The 19,120-nt window shown below is 36.2% G+C and overlaps 1 protein-coding gene across 1 annotated transcript in view; it reads right to left on the minus strand.

Moving 5' to 3' along the window:
* The window catches only part of PTPRQ (protein tyrosine phosphatase receptor type Q), a 239,820-nt gene that overhangs the window by 163,593 nt on the left and 57,107 nt on the right, over positions 1 to 19,120 (minus strand). Inside the window, exons 17-19 of the mRNA XM_040234499.1 lie at positions 16,847 to 16,967; positions 6,532 to 6,692; positions 5,575 to 5,720 (exon numbers count right to left, since the gene is read on the minus strand). Of these exons, the coding sequence (XP_040090433.1) occupies positions 5,575 to 5,720; positions 6,532 to 6,692; positions 16,847 to 16,967 (428 nt within the window). The remainder of the gene's footprint in view (positions 1 to 5,574; positions 5,721 to 6,531; positions 6,693 to 16,846; positions 16,968 to 19,120) is intronic.

Genomic DNA, 19,120 nt, shown 5'->3' on the forward strand with positions numbered 1-19,120 from the left:
ACTAAATTTTAAATACAAAACATGGTCAAAATCAACTCTAAAATTAAAAAAAAGACTTTTTAAAAAGTCATGTGTGTAAATATGAATTAAGTATGAATATTTTATAATAATATATTTCTATACAGAGAAATCTGAATCATTCCAATCTGCAAATAATGCTTAGAGTCCAAAGACCTGTATTCAATTTGGACAGAAGTCCTGGATAAATCATCTGATCAGAGAACTTCTCATCCTCCAACTGTAAAATGGGAAGAACCTCTTCAAAAGCCTTCACAGAGGGCTTTTGAAGATTATATTATATGAGGCAAATAAAACAACACCATCTCTGGCACATGATAAAAGAAAAGTAATAAATAGTAAAAGGCTAATTTAAATTAATAACATAGGATAATCAATTTGACTAAAATTTATACTTAGCACAGTTCTGTGATGTATCAACAAACTAAATTCTGCAAAATTTTGTGGTTCTTTGACAGTGTGTGGGGCAGTGAGTGTCATAGAAGATCTACTTCAATTTTGTGGTGACTTATAAAGTAATAGACAAGATAAGGCATTATTAATCTCATACAAAATATGATCTGGGAACTTTAATATCTTCCAACACATATACTTTACAGATGGCATAACTGGCTTATATAATTTATCTCTTAAAATATTAATGGAGCCTTTCTATTTTTTTTGCTATAAAATTTACTCTGATTACATATGACCCTGATGACAATTAAGTAACGAATTACTCTGAATCACCAGAATTTATTCATGCTGAGTGTGAGTAAACATGCACAGACATGTAACACATTTAGAACCAGATCAGTTATCCAGATGATTATCCCATTCATCTATTTATTTTGAAGGGGGGGGGGAAGCCTTGTGGTTCAAATTATCTAATTAAGGCTTATTCTTTGAGAATATAAACACAGTTGGAAGGCATTTAGTAAAAACTTCTCAAACTTGATTAATCAAACCAGTACTTATTTAACACATTTTAATAAAAAACTAATAGAGTTTTGCCAAGAAAATGCACTGGTTATAGCAAACACCCTCTTCCAACAACACAAGAGAAGACTCTACACATGGACATCTCCAGACGGTCAACACTGAAATCAGATTGATTATATTCTTTGCAGCCAAAGATGGAGAAGCTCTATACAGTCAACAAAAACAAGTCCTGGAGCTGACTATGGCTCAGATCATGAACTCCTTATTACCAAATTCAGACTCAAATTGAAGAAAGTAGGGAAAACCACTAGACCATTCAGGTATGACCTAAATCAAATCCCTTATGATTATACAGTGGTAGTGAGAAATAGATTTAAGGGCCTAGATCTGATAGATAGACTGCCTGATGAACTATAGAATGAGGTTTGTGACATTGTACAGGAGACAGGGATCAAGACCATCCCCATGGAAAAGAAATGCAAAAAAGCAAAATTGCTGTCTGAGGAGGACTTACAAATAGCTGTGAAAAGAAGAGAAGCAAAAAGCAAAGGAGAAAAGGAAAGATATAAGCATCTAAATGCAGAGTTCCAAAGAATAGCAAGAAGAGATAAGAAAGCCTTCCTCAGCGATCAATGCAAAGAAATAGAGGAAAACAACAGAATGGGAAAGACTAGAGATCTCTTCAAGAAAATGAGAGATACCGAGGGAACATTTCATGCAAAGATGGGCTCAGTAAAGGACAGAAATGGCACGGACCTAACAGAAGCAGAAGATATTAAGAAGAGGTGGCAAGAATACACAGAACTGTACAAAAAAGATCTTTATGACCAAGATAATCACGATAGTGTGATCACTCACCTAGAGGCAGACATCCTGGAAGGTGAAGTCAAGTGGGCCTTAGAAAGCATCACTACGAACAAAGCTAGTGGAGGTGATGGAATTCCAGTAGAGCCTTTTCAAATCCTGAAAGATGATGCTGTGAAAGTGCTGCACTCAATATGCCAGCACATTTGGAAAACTCAGCAATGGCCACAGGGCTGGAAAAGGTCAGTTTTCATTCCAATCCCAAAGAAAGGCAATGCCAAAGAATGCTCAAACTACTGCACAATTGCACTCATCTCACATGCTAGTAAAGTAATGCTCAAAATTCTCCAAGCCAGGCTTCAGCAATACGTGAACTTCCTGATGTTCAAGCTGGTTTTAGAAAAGGCAGAGGAACCAGAGATCAAATTGCCAACATCCGCTGGATAATCGAAAAAGCAAGAGAGTTCCAGAAAAACATCTGTTTCTGCTTGATTGACTATGCCAAAGCCTTTGATTGTGTGGATCACAATAAACTGTGGAAAATTCTGAAAGAGATGGGAATACCAGACCACCTGACCTGCCTCTTGAGAAACCTATATGCAGGTCAGGAAGCAATAGTTTGAACTGGACATGGAACAACAGACTGGTTCCAAATAGGAAAAGGAGTACATCAAGGCTGTATATTTTCACCCTGCTTATTTAACGTCTATACAAAGTACATCATGTGAAACGCTGGGCTGGAAGAAGCACAAGCTGGAATCAAGACTGCCGGGAGAAATATCAATCACCTCAGATATGCAGATGGCACCACCCTTATGGCAGAAAGTGAAGAGGAGCTAAAAAGCCTCTTGATGAAAGTGAAAAAGGAGAGTGAAAAAGTTGGCTTAAAGTTCAACATTCAGAAAACGAAGATCATGGCATCTGGTCCCATCACTTCATGGCAAATAGATGGGGAAACAGTGGAAACAGTGTCAGACTTTATTTTTGGGGGCTCCGTAATCACTGCAGATGGTGATTTCAGCCATGAAATTAAAAGACGCTTACTCCTTGGAAGAAAAGTTATGACCAACCTAGATAGCATATTCAGAAGCAGAGACATTGCTTTGCCAACAAAGTTCCGTCTAGTCAGGACTATGGTTTTTCCAGTGGTCATGTATGGATGTGAGAGTTGGACTGTGAAGAAGGCTGAGCGCCAAAGAATTGATGCATTTGAACTGTGGTGTTGGATAAGATTCTTGAGAGTCCCTTGGACTGCAAGGAGATCCAACCAGTCCATCCTAAAGGAGATCAGTCCTGGGAGTTCTTTGGAAGGAATGATGCTGAGGCCGAAACTCCAGTTCTTTGGCCGCCTCATGTGAAGAGTTGACTCACTGGAAAAGACTGATGCTGGGAGGGATTGGGGGTAGGAGGAGAAGGGGATGACTGAGGATGAGATGGCTGGATGGCATCACTGTCTCAATGGACATGAATCTCAGTGGACTCTGGGAGTTGGTGATGGACAGGGAGGCCTGGCGTGCTGTGATTCATGGGGTGGCAAAGAGTCAGACACGACTGAGCGACTGAACTGAATAAAAGACACTGTGTCAGGCACACTGAGGGGACAAAAGTGGGTAATTGTTAAGATGGAGAAGAGTTGATATGAAACACAATGGACCACAGTTGGAGGAGGTACAAGATGGATTGCCCAGTTGTAGCATGGAGCTTAAACTCCACAAAGTCTGCAGAAGGACAGATCACTTCACAACCAACTCAAGTGTTCCAAATCATAACTAATCACTGAAAACAATGTCGATCTGCTATAATTATTTTTAGGTTCTGAGATTACACATTTATTGAGCATTATGATACAGTAGCAGAGGATATCAGGGAATGGAAAGACAAGGCTCACACACAATCCTTTGCTTCACATTATCTGGTATGGGATAAGGGAGCTGAGCCAAGTAGCAGACACCAGGAATAGAAAGTAGACTATGACGTGTAATGCATAAGGGATACTACAAAGTTCTGTGGGAAGAAGAGAAGGAAGAAAATAGCTATACATCTATTCCGCTACGTAATTTTCATTTTGATGATTTCTTCTACTCTACCATTCCAAAATAGAAAACTAAGTAGTGAAGATTTTTATGCTATATTTAACTAATTTTAGAAATAAATTAAAGCACAGATGAACTTCAAGGAATATTAAAAATGTTTTGACATTATTAGCCTGTGCCTTCTTGCAGCTGTCATACTTAAAAGCATTCTTAAGATAACTTAATAAAAGATTACATTTTCTAAGACAGATGAATCATAAATGGGATCATATTATATACTCAGGTTTGAATAAGAAAGTTCATAAAATCACCTTGAAATTATAGTTCAACTTTTGCCCTTGATTACTTAAGATGTGGACAAAGAAAGCCAAAACAGAATCAGACACAAGCCATGAAGTAAACTGTAGTGGAGACAAAACCTTTGCTAAACGTTCAGAACTACTGAATTTTGAATACTGAATATTGGTTAAATGCATGGAAAAAAAATCTGCAATTTGAATGGCCTGATGACATAATGACAAATTATTAAATTTATAAACAAACTGGGTAAAAATGCACATTAAATTTCCATTTTCCTTCCTCAAGTAGAGCAGAACAAAAAGCAGCAGCAAAAATTGTTTGATGTACAGAGTTAAATAAACAGATTGTCCTTATTATGCAGCCTCACTCTTACAGGGCCTGGAGCAGAATATTAAAATCCAACCAACCTCTGGACTGTCTTTTACTCATTGCTGAGTAAGGCCTAAGACAGCATGCAGAATTCTGCGCTGACTTTTCACTAGCCTAAACTGCACTAAAGCAAGTCATACAGAGAGGCTTCTGCTCACAAGAACTAACTAGTGGCTAAACTTGGGTTAGTAATCACAAATTGAATTAGGCAACTTAGAATTAATAAGACTCCTCTCTATTCTCCTTTTACTAAAAAGGACACAATGACTTAATAGTGGTCAGAGTAATAATTAACATTCAGTCAACAGTTCCTAGTAGTAAGGTACATATTCTGTAAATGGCCATTATTTCTTCTATATCAGTGTTTTCCAAATTATATTCCAACGCTCCGATTCCTGATTCAATCACAACTGTCCAGAGTTTTATTCTTTTCAAATGTTAGAGTTCTGTGAAATAGTTAGTTTGGAGAAGTAAAAGGAATCCAACTGAAAAACTAAAAATATTCGTCTAAGTGAAAGGCACTTCAGCTATTTTAATAACTATTGGTGTTCGTATTTCAGAACGTATCCATCTGAAAATTATGCACCCCTATAACCTTGCATATCACAAGTTTAATAAGCACATTTTGGTACTTTCATTACATCTGATACTAAGTGATAACCATGATGATGATGATGATAACCCCCTATTAACAATGGAAAAATTTTAGACTTGAAGAAAAATACACAAACACATCCAAGCATGAAAACTACTATATACAAACAAAGGGGAATTTTTTTTTTAGCTGAAAAACAATTGAGGGTAAGTGAAACCATCAATTCTCTGGAGAAACAGCACTGAGAGCCACATTTCTATCCAGAATGTTTAAAAGGTGGCAGCTTCATTGCTGGTAACACATTTGAAGCTGACCCAGAGACATGTGTGTGTTCGAGCGCATGTCCGCATTCATAGACAGACAGATTAAAATATATTTATTTCCCCACCACATTTTTCTATGTCCATGGGAGTTTTATAAAATGTCTATACATAATTCTCAATGTAAGATAAGAGCCGTTTTCTACTATGCCAAGTCTTTATCAACAGAGCTGAGAGATGTAAATAAAGAAATAGGAGAAAACTCAGGTCTTACCTGGATGAAAGTACCTGAAGTATTTCTGTAATAAACAGAATAATATTGTATAATCCCATTAGGTTTTGAAGGAGGTGTCCATAAAAGAAGTATTGATGAAGAACTGAGGTTTGAATAATGAACATCTTTGGGAGGATCAGTTGGTGCTAAAAAACAAACAGTTGAACACAAAAGTGTACCTGTGTCTCCAAATAATGTCTGAACTGTTCTAAATGTTACCTGTGTCTAAGTTATGACCGTTAAAAATTAAGAATATCTAATTAGAAGTCAGAAATGAAATCCGTAAAGCTCATTGGGCCATCCCCATTAACACTCTACCACTGGAATATCCAAGCAGAGGACAAATGGATTTCTTATTCGTAAAACACTATCCCAATTCTTAATCAGGCCAATGCCTTGGATTTGAAAAGAACATATGACAAGTTTCCAATACAGAATGCATACTATGAAATTCTAATTTAACTCAGCATTTTGAAACTGAATAATGGAGGACAAAGGCACAGAGCTGACTTCATGCATTTTATTTTGCTTCATGAAAAAAAAAAAAAAAAACAACCCTAGGACCTCCCTGGTGGTCCAGTGGTTAAGAATTTGCCTGCCAATGCAGAGGACATGGGTTCAATCCCCACGGCCGAAGATAAAGTAAACAATAAATTAATAAAAAAATAAAAAGCACACTAAATGCTAAGTGTTGAGTTTTGTGCTGAGCGCATTTACAAATATAAATTCGTTTACTCCTCAAAAGGACCCTAAGGTAGGTGATACACCATATCCATACAAATGGGAAGTTGAGGCATAGAGAGATTAACTTTCCCAACCTCACACAGCTAGAGGGACCAAAAAGCAATTTTGTGTGTAACTTATGACAGATATTAGGGTTAATAAGACATCTTTATATTTAGTGTGTTTTTCTGAATAGAATACTCTTTTACTTGGGCTTCATCCATAAGAACTCACCTCCCTCGGGTGTTCGGAAGTTGATGATATTGCTTCTCTTTTCCCCATCACCAAATCTGGTACTAGCTGTTACGTAAGCATTATATTCAACATTGTGGTCCAAATCTGAAAACTCTAATGATGTTTCAGTTACATTAACAGTTTTCAATGATGATCTGTCCCTAAGAGGAAAAAAAAATGATCTGTACAACTGACCTTTAAACATTATATATACATTTTCAGCACAAGTACATTAAAAATAAGCAACATTTATGCATATTTATTAATCCAGACTAATAGGATAAAGCTGCTACTTATCCTGAAATGCTGAAAAGAATGAGTTTCAGAATAATTCAATACATAAGCTTCTTTTGCTTTCAAGCATATTCAGTAGTTCAAAGAAGTATTAATAGGATGTTCATATTAGAATTTGCTTAGACTGATTTGAATAGATCTCTGGGAATTCTGTGTATTCAAAGTAATTATAGCATCCTTTTCATACCAGTGTTTTAGTTGTTCAAATATTTGTTCTTTTAAAGTGTAGGCATAATCTTATTCATATAGTATATTTATCAAATCCATTTTATAAATATTATATAACAATAACATTGATCTCAGACCCAATTCAAATAAACAAATTAAAAATATCTGAATAGCTATATCTAAAATAATGAGTATGGGTTATTCTTTAAATATAAGTAAGATTTAAAATAATGAATGTAAAACATAATAAGAAAACAAAAACTAGAGCTTATGTCTCTTACTCAGCTAAAATCTTAAATGTATCTCAAATATTACTTTGGAAAATAAAGTAAATATTGATTCACACTCTTCAAGTAAGTACCAAAGTCCCAGGAAAGGGGGGAAATGTCTAAAGAACATACTGTTGCTAAGTAATATGGTACTACAGTTCATTTCAGATATGTTAGTTCAGATTCCATAGAACTGGATATAGATTAGAATCTAAGCTAAAGAATATGTATATAATAGTACTGAAAACTGTGCACTTTAAAAACAAATTTATATTTTTAAGAGCAATACAATTAATTATTAAAGGATTTAGATAAGGAAATATGATTAACATCACAAAAAAGATACATCTGTCATGTAATGTAATGTCTTTTTTCTTCTTTAGAAACCACAAGGCATCCAAGAGGTAAATGGATATTCCCTCTGAACATAAAATGCTTTTGTTTCTCTACCACTAAAATACATGAATCCTGAATCACTAAGGGGAATAAAAGATTTTAAGTGAATTAAGGGTATACACAAAGAGATACATTTCAGCCATAGTTTTACCATTACAAAAGCATCAATTCACTCTAAATACAAGTATGGTTATCTGAAAATAGTTGGAAAGCTTACCATAGTGAGAATTATGGATTCAGAATATGCAATTGGAGACAGGCAGGATTAGCCAAGCTATTTAGTGATTTGCAACAGTTTCATCATCCTTTTCCAGAAGCCATAGGAAGAACTGAGTTCTCTCTTTGACTTCGCTGAGACTACAGAATATCTTTTAAAACTTAATGCTATAGCTGTTAGGCCATTAGTCTGAGAAAGATGCCTTGTTGTAGAAACTTTACCCAATTCAGACTCCTAGATCATTAGAACATTACAATATAGCTAATCCAGTTCAGATCTCTAAAGCTATGAAATTAGCTAAAGCAACCTAATTACACTATTTCAAAAATTTCTCTTCCAGCATATTTTTAATAATATCTGCTGCCCTATGTGACTAGCTTCTTGCCCTGATCTTCACAGCAAAATACTGTAGATGAGTATTTGCCTACAATATATAAAGGACTTTCCAGGTGGCTCAGTCAGTAAAGAATCCCCCAGCAATGCGGGAGATCTGGGTTCAATCCCTGGGTTGGGAAGATCCCCTGGAGAAAGAAATGGCAACCCATTCCCATATTCTTGCCTGGGAAATTCCATGGACAGAGGAGCCTGGTGGCCTATAGTCCATGGGGTCTCAAGAGTTGGACACAGCTTGGCGACTAAACCACCACCACAATAAGGAAAACCCCAACTATGTTCCATAGATAATACAGAATCAAGGCAATTACTTGGAAAATGCAGCTTACACATAAATTTTGTCTTAAAAATCTGGGTATTTCAGTAAAAAGAAGGCAGTCTTTATAAGTTATCTGAATAACAAAGTCAATAGTCCATCTCAGTTAGCGTATACAGATACAGTATACACATCTACTCTAACTTATCTCCAGAGACAAAACAGTGCTAACAAAAATCTTTCAGGTACTCAGGAGTCTTGTCTGTTTGGGGCTTGTTTGTTTCCTTTTGAAGTTAATTGTGGCTGATATTTGAATAACTATGGTAGGAAAATATCTGAGCATAAACTTCAATGGGAGCTTCAACTTCTGATACAAGTTCAGAATGTATCTTGAATTCATAAGAAATGGCTTGCTATTAAACTGAGAACCAGAAGTAGGAAAAGAAGAGAAAATTGACACTGTTCCCAAGGATCTGACTTCACCCTCCTTGCTCTTATGCTGTTGCCAGACTGGAGGAAACACACAGAAACCTCTGGGCCGAAGCCTCAGCTCTCTGCTCTCTGAACAGCCATCTTCATGAACAATCCTACAGTTCAGAGGGTCACTCCATCCCATGCATGAGAAACCCAACTTTGATGCTGCTACAATCAGGTTTTTTTCCTGGTTTTAACTTGTTTAGTTTAAAAACCTGTTTTGTTCTTATTAGTTTAAAAATATTTTATTTCCATGTATAAAAATATGTTTCATATAAGGCTTTCCTGGTGGCTCAGTAGTAAAGAATCTGCCTGCCAATGCAGGAGACACGAGTTCAGTCCCTGGGTTGGGAAGAACCGCTGGAGAAGCAAATGTCAGCCCACTCCAGTATTCTTTTCTGGGAAATACCATCGACAGAGGAGCCTGATGGGCTACAGTCCATGGGGTCACAAAGAGTCGACAACTTAGTGACTCAACAACAGCATTTTATATCTTGATTTTTCACTTATGTTAAGAACAATAATCTACATCATTATTTTTTTCTAAGTTGCTTCATTTGGATATATCATAGTTCTTCAGCCTTCCCTCTATAAATTATCATTTAGGCTGTTTCTCTCCTTTTTTCTTTAGTTATTACTGACAACGATGCAGCAATCATTCTTATTCAAATATCTTTCCATAACAGTACTTTTATTTCTACAGGTTAAATTCCAAATAGTGTGATTGAACCAGATGGGTTAAAAAAAATTTTTTTTTAATGATAAATCATTATGATTTGGAGTCACAGCAATAAGTGTGCAAACTCACCACTAGTCTGGATAGTAATCTTAATTTCTGCAAGTTCAATTGACCAGAAACATTTAATTTGCACATCTATGACCATGAGTGAAAAAGAATTATCTTCTTATTGATTTGCAGTCCTAATTTTGGAATAATTTATTTACAAATTTTCTTTTATATACTTGTAGTCCCTTAAATGGAAAACAGCGTATGTTGAGGAGTTAAGGAGACATTTTTCTTTTAGATAGTGTTCCAAAAGAAGAGATATCTTCATAAGGGGAATCACATATTCCCCATCCTTTCCATATTTAGTAATAGTATACATATATATAATCAATATCCAACAAAATTTAGTGAGCACCTATTCTGTCAGGAATGATGTTAGGTGCAAATGAGAAAGGGACAGGCCCTACCCTCCAAATAGACAAAGCAGTAAATAGTTAAACAACATATTCATTAATAGCAATAGTTTTCCCCCTATTAGCTAAAAACAAAGAAAAAGGAGAAAGAGGAGTGAAGAAATTAATTGGGACCAAAGAGTTGAACAGCAGAACAAATCACCGCCTCCAGAGCTGCAGAAATGTTCACTAGAGGGCGAGTTAGTAAGATCTGAGAGTAGAATAAGGAATTGAGTGAGATGGGGAGAGGAAGAGAGAAGGCCCATTTGGCAGAGCAGGTCTAACTCTTAGGTATCCAAAGTCATAAACTACATGGAAATGGCAGGAACATAAATGGCACACAATACTTAGAAAATCAGCCAAACCTCTCACAAAATGCAGATTTGCACACTGAGGAAAAAAAAAAAACAACTCTTGAGAGTGTTGAGTGCTATCACGTTACTGATTTAATTCTATAAACTAGAATATAAATTCTATAAACTAGAATATAAATTAGAAGATTGTTAAAGCCTTTTTGAAGGAGAAATCAAAAGACTTTAATGACTGAAATTATTCTGAATAAATATAAAATTACTCTGAATAAATTTCTCTTCATCTGCACTCATTGGTAACAAGAAAATGTCTTGAGATGAAATTAATGGAGATTTAACACAAAGTTATTTCCTAGGTAATTTACACTTCTTTTCAAAAGACAGGCCACCTTTTGACATCAGGGTATAAAGGAAATTCTAGAGCTTAAGAGCAGTTTCTTTGCTCTTTTTTACCAATTCCTTTGCTCATTTCTTATCACATCAAGACTATACCAAGCAACAATTACCTATGAGGAATCATGAATACCAACACCATATGGAAATATTTAAACAAAATTCCCTATTTTCCCAACTGTGAACATGAATGGTTTCCTAGACAAAGTTTGAGACTCTTTGAAAGGTCATGGTCTTAATTCTAAATTTCATAATTTGATATTTTGTTCCATGCGGGCAACCTAGCCTAATGGAACATCTATTCCTATACATTCCTATGAACTTATTATAAAAACTTTAATCTGCTATTATCTAAATATTCTACATCAGTCTTTTCACTCACCAGATGCCTTTCCCCAAAACAGAGAATTTCAGTGCATTTACTTGACTCTATCAAATACTTTTCCCCCTCACGTGAACCAGCAATTTCACTGATTTTCCCACTCTAAGGACACTGGTCTTCTACGCTGCATTTACTCTAGAATCTTTACACAGCTGAACTGTATCACTAGGTTAATAATTATCAAACTAGCATGGCATAAAGAGCTACACATCTATGATCCTAAAGCTTTTCTAGAATCTCAGGGAAAGTCTGAGCCTCAGTGGGGTATTCATTTATTGTTACTCTTACTACTACTCTCTACATTTGCTTAGCGGGTTGATTTCATTTGATTTGGTTTGACTTTGTCTTGCTTGTTTGCTTTTAGCAGAAAAGACACACTTATAAAATTAGAAGAAAAAGCCACTATGGAGAATGAAGTTGAAGCTCATTTATACACTTACAAACCATCCTCTTGAAGCCAACATAAGGAATTAGGATCCAGAAGACAAGATGAGGGACTGTACTTCAGCTGGAGGAGAAAGATTTCAACCCCTAAGAATGAACACAAATTCCTCAGGCCAGGAAAACTGAGAAAAGTTTAAAAGCCAGGGTCTGTGTATAAGCTAGAATTTTCAACATCATTTTCATTCCAGTCTTTTAGCTATATCTTATGGACCATTCACTGAAAAGTTTTATGACCAAGGAAGAAAACTACTGTTAAATTTTACTGAGGTTATAGACAAAAAATTGCTAAACAAATCCAAGTTGAACTCAACTATAAAATAAATGTTGGATAAATCAGTTTACTATAATACCACACTTCAATCCAAAGTATATTAAAAGAATACACTTAGAGGGCTCTAGTAGAAATGCATTTATCTAATGGTGGTTGCCCTAGGAATGAAAGGATTGTTTCTCATTTGAAAATGTATAAATATAATTTACCAGTGTAACTGAGGAAAAAGTGTTACTTAGAAGAACACATAATTTTAAAATGTAACGTGTTAAAGATTTCTGAACACTATCTACAAATCCGATATGACTTGCATAGTAGTGGTTATAAAGTGATTGCACAATAACCCTCATCAGCTATTTTGTAAAGAAATACTATTGACAAAGAAAGAAGTCACCAGTATAGCAAATATAGGAGGTAACCTGCAATTTGCAGACACATTGAAAATAGCAAATATCCAAAGATGTGGTTTTTTAAATTTTCCAGGCAAGAATACTGGAGTGGGGTGCCATTTCCTACTCCAGGGGATCTTCCCAACCCAAGGGCTGACCTTCTCTTGAGTTTCCTGCATTGGCAGGTGGATTCTTTACCACTAGCATCACCTGGGAAGCTCTAGTGTTGGAGCAAGTCCCCAGTTATCCAGGCTAAAGCCTCTTAAGGCCTTCAGCCTCTTCCTGTTTTCTCCCATAATCACTTGTCAGATTCTGTAATGGTCTCTGAGTGCTGTCATTAGAGATTTCTGTGAAGCATCAATCTCCGCATTTGTATTAGCACTTTTCAACATGGTCCTAAACCAGGCTTTCACCTTCTCGTGTGGCGACTATATCACTGCCTTCAATTGGCTCCTCAGCCTTCATCATATGTTTCAACACAAAAAATCTACTTGAACATTCTTCATAACTCATGAGATGGAACAGCTTGCTTCCTTCAGAAAGATGTTGTTTTTTAAAAAGAATTTGGTAGTTAGTGAAAGAACGAAAATAATGGAAATTGAGTATTGTGAGAGAAATATGAACCCCTGAAACAGGAACTCTGCTAATAAAAATAGAGACCACTTACACAGTACTTTAAGAGAATACCACAGATAATTTAGTGACAGAGTCGCCATCCAAACCTATGTCTCTCCACTCAGAATGTGCTCATGGTCTCATGATACATGCCTCCTACCCTCCCCAGTTAAACTGATATGGCAAGAGTTCCAAAAAACCATTAAAGAAAGTGAGGTCGTTCAGTCATGTCCGATTCTTTACAAAACCATGGACTGTCACCAGCAGGCTCCTCGATCCATGGGATTTTTCAGCCAAGAATACTGGAGTGGGTTGCCATTTCCTTCTCCAAGGGATCTTCCCAACCCAGGGATTGAACCCAGGTCTCCCACATTGCAGGCAGATGCTTTACTGTCTGGGCCATCAGGGAAGCCCCCCGAAACCATTACTGATTAGTAACAGTGATAAAAAAGGACCCTGGATCATGATATCCCTTTAACTACAGAGGCTAAAGCTTCCAGCTTAGGTAAGAAGATGCTGGAAATTTAAAAATACCTTAGATACTTCATTACCATTTATATCTTTCAGTCTATTACAGATGATATTCTTAAACATGTTAAGATGTTTTTCCTTTTTTGTTCTTTCTTTATAAGACCTAACTCTAGTCAACAGAAGGTATCCACCGTTTGGAAAAGCATCACTACTTTTATGCCAGAAATGAAAACATAATAAATTTCTGCTCAGTTTTTACTCTTAAAATATACTCTGCATTCAGTCATCCATTCAGCAGATGATTTAGTTTCAATTATGAACCAGGTAGTTTCCTGTTCCAACACAGCGATGAACAAACCAGATCTTGAAGCAGATAGGATCTTAATCTCTCTGCCTCTTCTTTCACACTTGCCTCCTCCCTATGTGTGGTGTGTGTGAGAGAGAGAAAGAGAAATAAAGCCAAGTCCTATTGAGGAAAAAGCATGTTCTATGTTCTCTTTACACAGTAAGAGTCAGTCCAGCATGAATAAAGGCCATAAAGTTTTATAATAATTCATGGTGTAGAAAGGAAGAATTACATGCAGTCAAAAAGAAAAGGAAAAGTTTTGCACTACTAAGAAAAAGTGAGAGAAAGAACAGAACAAAGCTGCCCTGGAATCTTGAGTGTGAAAGTGAAAGTGAAAATGTTAGTCTCTCAGTCGTGTCCGACTCTGTGACTCCACGGGCTATGTGACTCCACAGCCTGCCAGGCTCCTCTGTCCATGGGGATTTTCCAGGCAAGAGTGGGTAGCCATTCCGTTCTCCAGAGGATCTTCCTGACCCAGGACTGAACGTGGATCGCCTGCATTGCAGGCAGATTCTTTACTATCTGAGCCACCAGGAAAGATAAGTTGAGGGTAGGTGGTGAAGACAAATGAATAATTTGTGAAGGAAGTGCCAGCATAGAGCTTCTCCTTCTAGGATGGAGAGGAAAATGGTAAACCTCTTAGAAAATCTGTCTTCAGTATGGCATTACTTATGTCTAGTTCAGTAGTTAGGTTCAGTGATTATTAATAATTATGTCCGGTAAGATCTAAGGGCTCTTCCAGCAGACCACTGGAGCTAAGGAACGGTGCGGAAGCCATCTTCCAGTCCCGCACACTACAGATTGGTTCAGAGAAAACAACAGAGCATATAGCTACCTGAGGGTTGAGACAGACATGCTAAGAGATCCAGAGCACTAGAATAAACCTGAGGTTGGATCAAGGCTAAAACAGAAAATAAAAACTTTGAAAATGGAAGCTATGATGGCAGTGGGGTGGGGAGGGAGTCCCAGAATGGTTCCCAACAGTCAAATGAGATGAGTCACGATATCCCAAACTTGAGATCCCCTCATCCTACTTTCCGTGGTCTCTCCTATACCTACAATCCTTCTTAGGAAGTGAGACAGAAATGGGACACCCCCTGAAAGAAGAGAGAAAAAAGTACTACTGGGGAGTTGAACTCACACAGCATGATCACTATACAGAGTAATGATACCGTTTATCAGAGTAGGACCCGAAACCCAACCAGAAAAGTCTTGATTCTCATTAACTTTTTTCACTTTCAATTTTTTTTTCTAACTCAGCAAAACAGAGTCATAAATCTCTGAGTATTACCTTTGATTCAAAAATCCATAAGTCATCACTGATTCTATTGATTTCTCTTTCTTTTTATTCCCATAGCCAATCAATCCATCACTGGGTCCAAGCAACTTTTCTTCCTAAGTGTAATAAAAAGCTGCCACTTCTCTCCTCCATCCCAGGATCATCTATAGCCCAGATTACTAAAATAATCTCCCACCTAATATCCCTGCTAGCACTTTTCCCCCTATAATTCTTTCTGCATAAAGTACCCAAAGTGCTTGAATAATGCTTCAACAATTGTGCTTTAATAATTCCCATTACAACTGAAATGAAAACCAAATCCTTATGATGGTGTAGCTCCTGACCTTTGCCAGCCTCCTGCTCTCCAGTATAACTCTCCTTGTCTCTCCATCTGTGGCAACACTCACCTTCTCTATGGTTTTCAAACAAATGTGTTTCCTCACAAAACCTATGCACTTGATATTCCTTCCTCCTGCAGATCCCGACCTGACAAGAAGCTCCTTCTTGCTCAGATCACAAGAAAAGGCCATCCATTCTTTTGGCCTTTTCTTTGGGCATATATTCTTTTGGAAGCTTTCTATCAAAAGTAACCCTCTTTCCCCTGATTCCTTCTCTTTTGTTTATTTATGGGTATATAATCCAATTATCTCTTTAGAACGTAAGCTCCTTGAGGGCAGGGGTCCTGTGTGTCTTGTTCACGGGTACATAGCTACTCTATCAATATTACTGAATGAAGAAATGAAACCCTGAACTGATAAATGAAGAAGTAGGGTAACAGAGAGGAATGGTTGCCTTGTGTCACTGCTACTCCTCCCATTATCATCCCTCATGTCACTCCTAATTTTGCCAAAGAGTAAGCAAAGGGATTGGAATCAGGCAATGAAGAATACAGGAAGGGTAGTCCTTAAGGGGCAGTATGCAAAGGGTTTAAAGAGGGACTGGGTGGGGAAAGTCTTAATTTAGGAAAGGGAAAAGAGTAGACTTCTTAAAAACATCATACATAGCCTTTCACTCAATGCTAGACCTTCCAAGTAAGAAATATAAAAGAAGAAATGTCTATATAAAGCATTATGTAAATTGCATTTTCAAAGTTGAAATATTTAACACATTAGGAAATATGTTATATCACTTGTGAATCCTTTTACCAGGATTTATAGTAGATCCAAGTGAGGCTTCTAATCTATTGAGTTTCCATGAAGCAATATATTAATACCATGTTGTTAACTGATGAGAAGCATTATAGGATTATGTCTTTTTTCACAACTGACTCATAAATAGGCAAGTAGGGTAAAGGTGATCAGTAAAAAAATAACTACACTGCTTACATTTCAATGGACAATTGACCTTAAATAATAGAGTTCTGGAGAAATATCTTTTAGTTAAATTTTAGTTTAAAATATTCTGCTCAAGGAAACTTAAAAGGAGAGTGGCATAGAGAAGATTGGAGTAATATTCTGAAAGCTTTTCACATATAATTACAGTTGGAGTCACATGAGCAGTCCATGATGCTGAAGAGCAGGATTCTAGTATAATTACACATGATACATTTATTTTGTTTTGATTACAAAATTCACATTATTTGACTATGCTTGGACCTCCACATAATATGGGAAAAAGTTGTTTCTTAATAAAAGCATATAAACTAGCCTATTAATAATCAGATTTCTAATGTAGCTTCACAATCTGAAATTTTAAAACTGCATTCCTATTATGTTACAGATTAATACTTGTTCTCAGAACTATTTCCAGAAAAGAAAAAAATTCTTACCAGACATAAACTGTGTAATAGAGGATAATTCCATTTGGCTCCAGGGGTGGTTGCCATGACAACTTCACCATGACACCAGACAACTGTTTTACAGAGAAGTCTTGTGGGGGAGAATCAGGAGCTGAAAAGTTAGGATATAAGATAATATATTAATATTTTATTAAACATACATAAGAAGCAGCTAAAACAGAAATGCACAAAATTTTTATTTTGAACTTTCTGGTAAATGAATTGGGTACAGGGCCTTTCTCCATGGGCTGGAGAGGCTGTTTACTTTCAAAATGAGATGATAAAAGATTTTGCATGGTGGTGTTAGAACATCTGTTTCTGTGATTCAATGGAAAAAAATATTTCATGAGAAAAAAAGAACAAGGGTTATGACACTGTGATTCACCTACCATTCAAGTATATCTTGGTAAATTATCATCCTCTAATAAAAATAAAACTACTGGGGTGAGTAAATATACAATAAAAGAGCTCCCCAAACAATAAAAAGAATTGGGGAAAAAAAAATCACACATCCAAGAAGTGGTAAAGTGATAAGCGTAGCATTGTGAAGCAACTGACTGACCTCACAAATGAAAACTACACTCCTCAATTTCATTTGTGTCATTAAACTGCAAAATAGCATCAAAATCTGTTCACTCAATCTTCAAAATTGAATGGTCAACAAAGGAAGTGCCAATGTAGCACATAAACAAGTATATAGACATTTCAGGGTCTATTTCTAATTGTGCTATAGGAGTGAAAGGATTCAAATATTTCAGCCATTCTGCATTAAAAAATACCTTAAACACTAAAAAAAAATACTGTAAACTAATTATCAAGTATATATTTCAACTTAGATAAAACATTTAGAATGCCATTTCTCAGTTGCAGAGTAATGTTTTAAAATATTTACATTTTTTGCATGTAAAGGGGTATAAATTACTACAATTTTGATCACTGTTTTAGTTATACGTGGAAACTGAACTCACACCTAGTAGAAATTCTGAGGATTAGTTCAGATTTCTTTAAACAGTTTTAATTTCTAGATTAGTATTGTACAGATCACTTTTTTCCAGTAATTTGAAGATGCTGCTTGAATTATTATATTTTCCTTCTGACTTTTGGGATAATCCCAACTATAGTGTAGGGGTACGCATACACGTGTGTTTTCATTATTTTGATAATAACAATTTTTCAAAAAAGTTTATTGAGCAGAGAAAAAGTTTATAAATAAGTTTCACAAAATAACAGTAGCAGCTATATTTATATTTTCAGTTGGTATTCTCGCTGGCACCACACTAAAAATGCTATCAAACCTGATTATCACAGAATTCATATATCACATGGAGGTGTTTGTTTCCCAAGATATGAATCACCTCTAACTGAGGTAATTCTTTCATTTGTTAAAACAAAAAACTGTAATATTTTTCTAAATATCACTGCAAAACTTTTGTTTACTATTGGAAAAAAAGAATTTTAATCAACACTAACACTGATACAGAACACTGTATGTTGTAACTAAGCATTTGTCTTTGATAATATGCTTTATGCTTTAAGATGTTTACGTGGAATATCAGTTCTTGGTGTTTTATACTTAATCTTCAATATATTCTTGAGTAGTTTCTTTTTTATGTTAAACTTTTTATTACTAAAAAAGTGTGATTAACATGCCTTTTTAAGTAAAATACTAAATATCTACTATATCAGACAAAGTTTTAACCATTTTAACATTTGTCAAAATTGCTTTTACACTCTTCAGAAATAGCTCAGTTGATAAAGAATCCGCCTGTAATGCAGGAGACCCCAGTTCAGTTCCTGGGTCAGGAAGATCTGCTGGAGAAGGGATAGGCTATCCACTCCAGTATTCTTGGGCTTCCCTTGTGGCTCAGCTGTTAAAGAATCTGCCTGCAATGAGGGAGACCTGGGTTCAATCCCTGGGTTAGGAAGATCCCCTGGAGAAGGCAAAGGCTACCCACTCCAGTATTCTGGTCTGGAGAATACCCTGGAGAGTTGGACACAACTGAGTGACTTTCACTTTCATTTCAGAAATGCGATTTTAAAAAGTGAAATTGGAAAAACTAGAATAAATAAATGCAATGTCTTTTGCAATCTATCCAACTCATCATGACAGAGATATGAGTATAGATAAGAAGGGTCTTCAAAAGGCTTTTACTTTCTCTGCTAGGCATGATCATTCCTATCCCTAACCCTCCCTCTACTCATCTTGCTTCAGGCAAAGCTGAAGTCGCTCAGTCCTGTCTGACTCTTTGCGACCCCATAGACTGT

Source organism: Oryx dammah, unplaced genomic scaffold (assembly GCF_014754425.2).
Source record: "Oryx dammah isolate SB20612 unplaced genomic scaffold, SCBI_Odam_1.1 HiC_scaffold_29, whole genome shotgun sequence".
NCBI classification, from domain to species: domain Eukaryota; kingdom Metazoa; phylum Chordata; class Mammalia; order Artiodactyla; family Bovidae; genus Oryx; species Oryx dammah.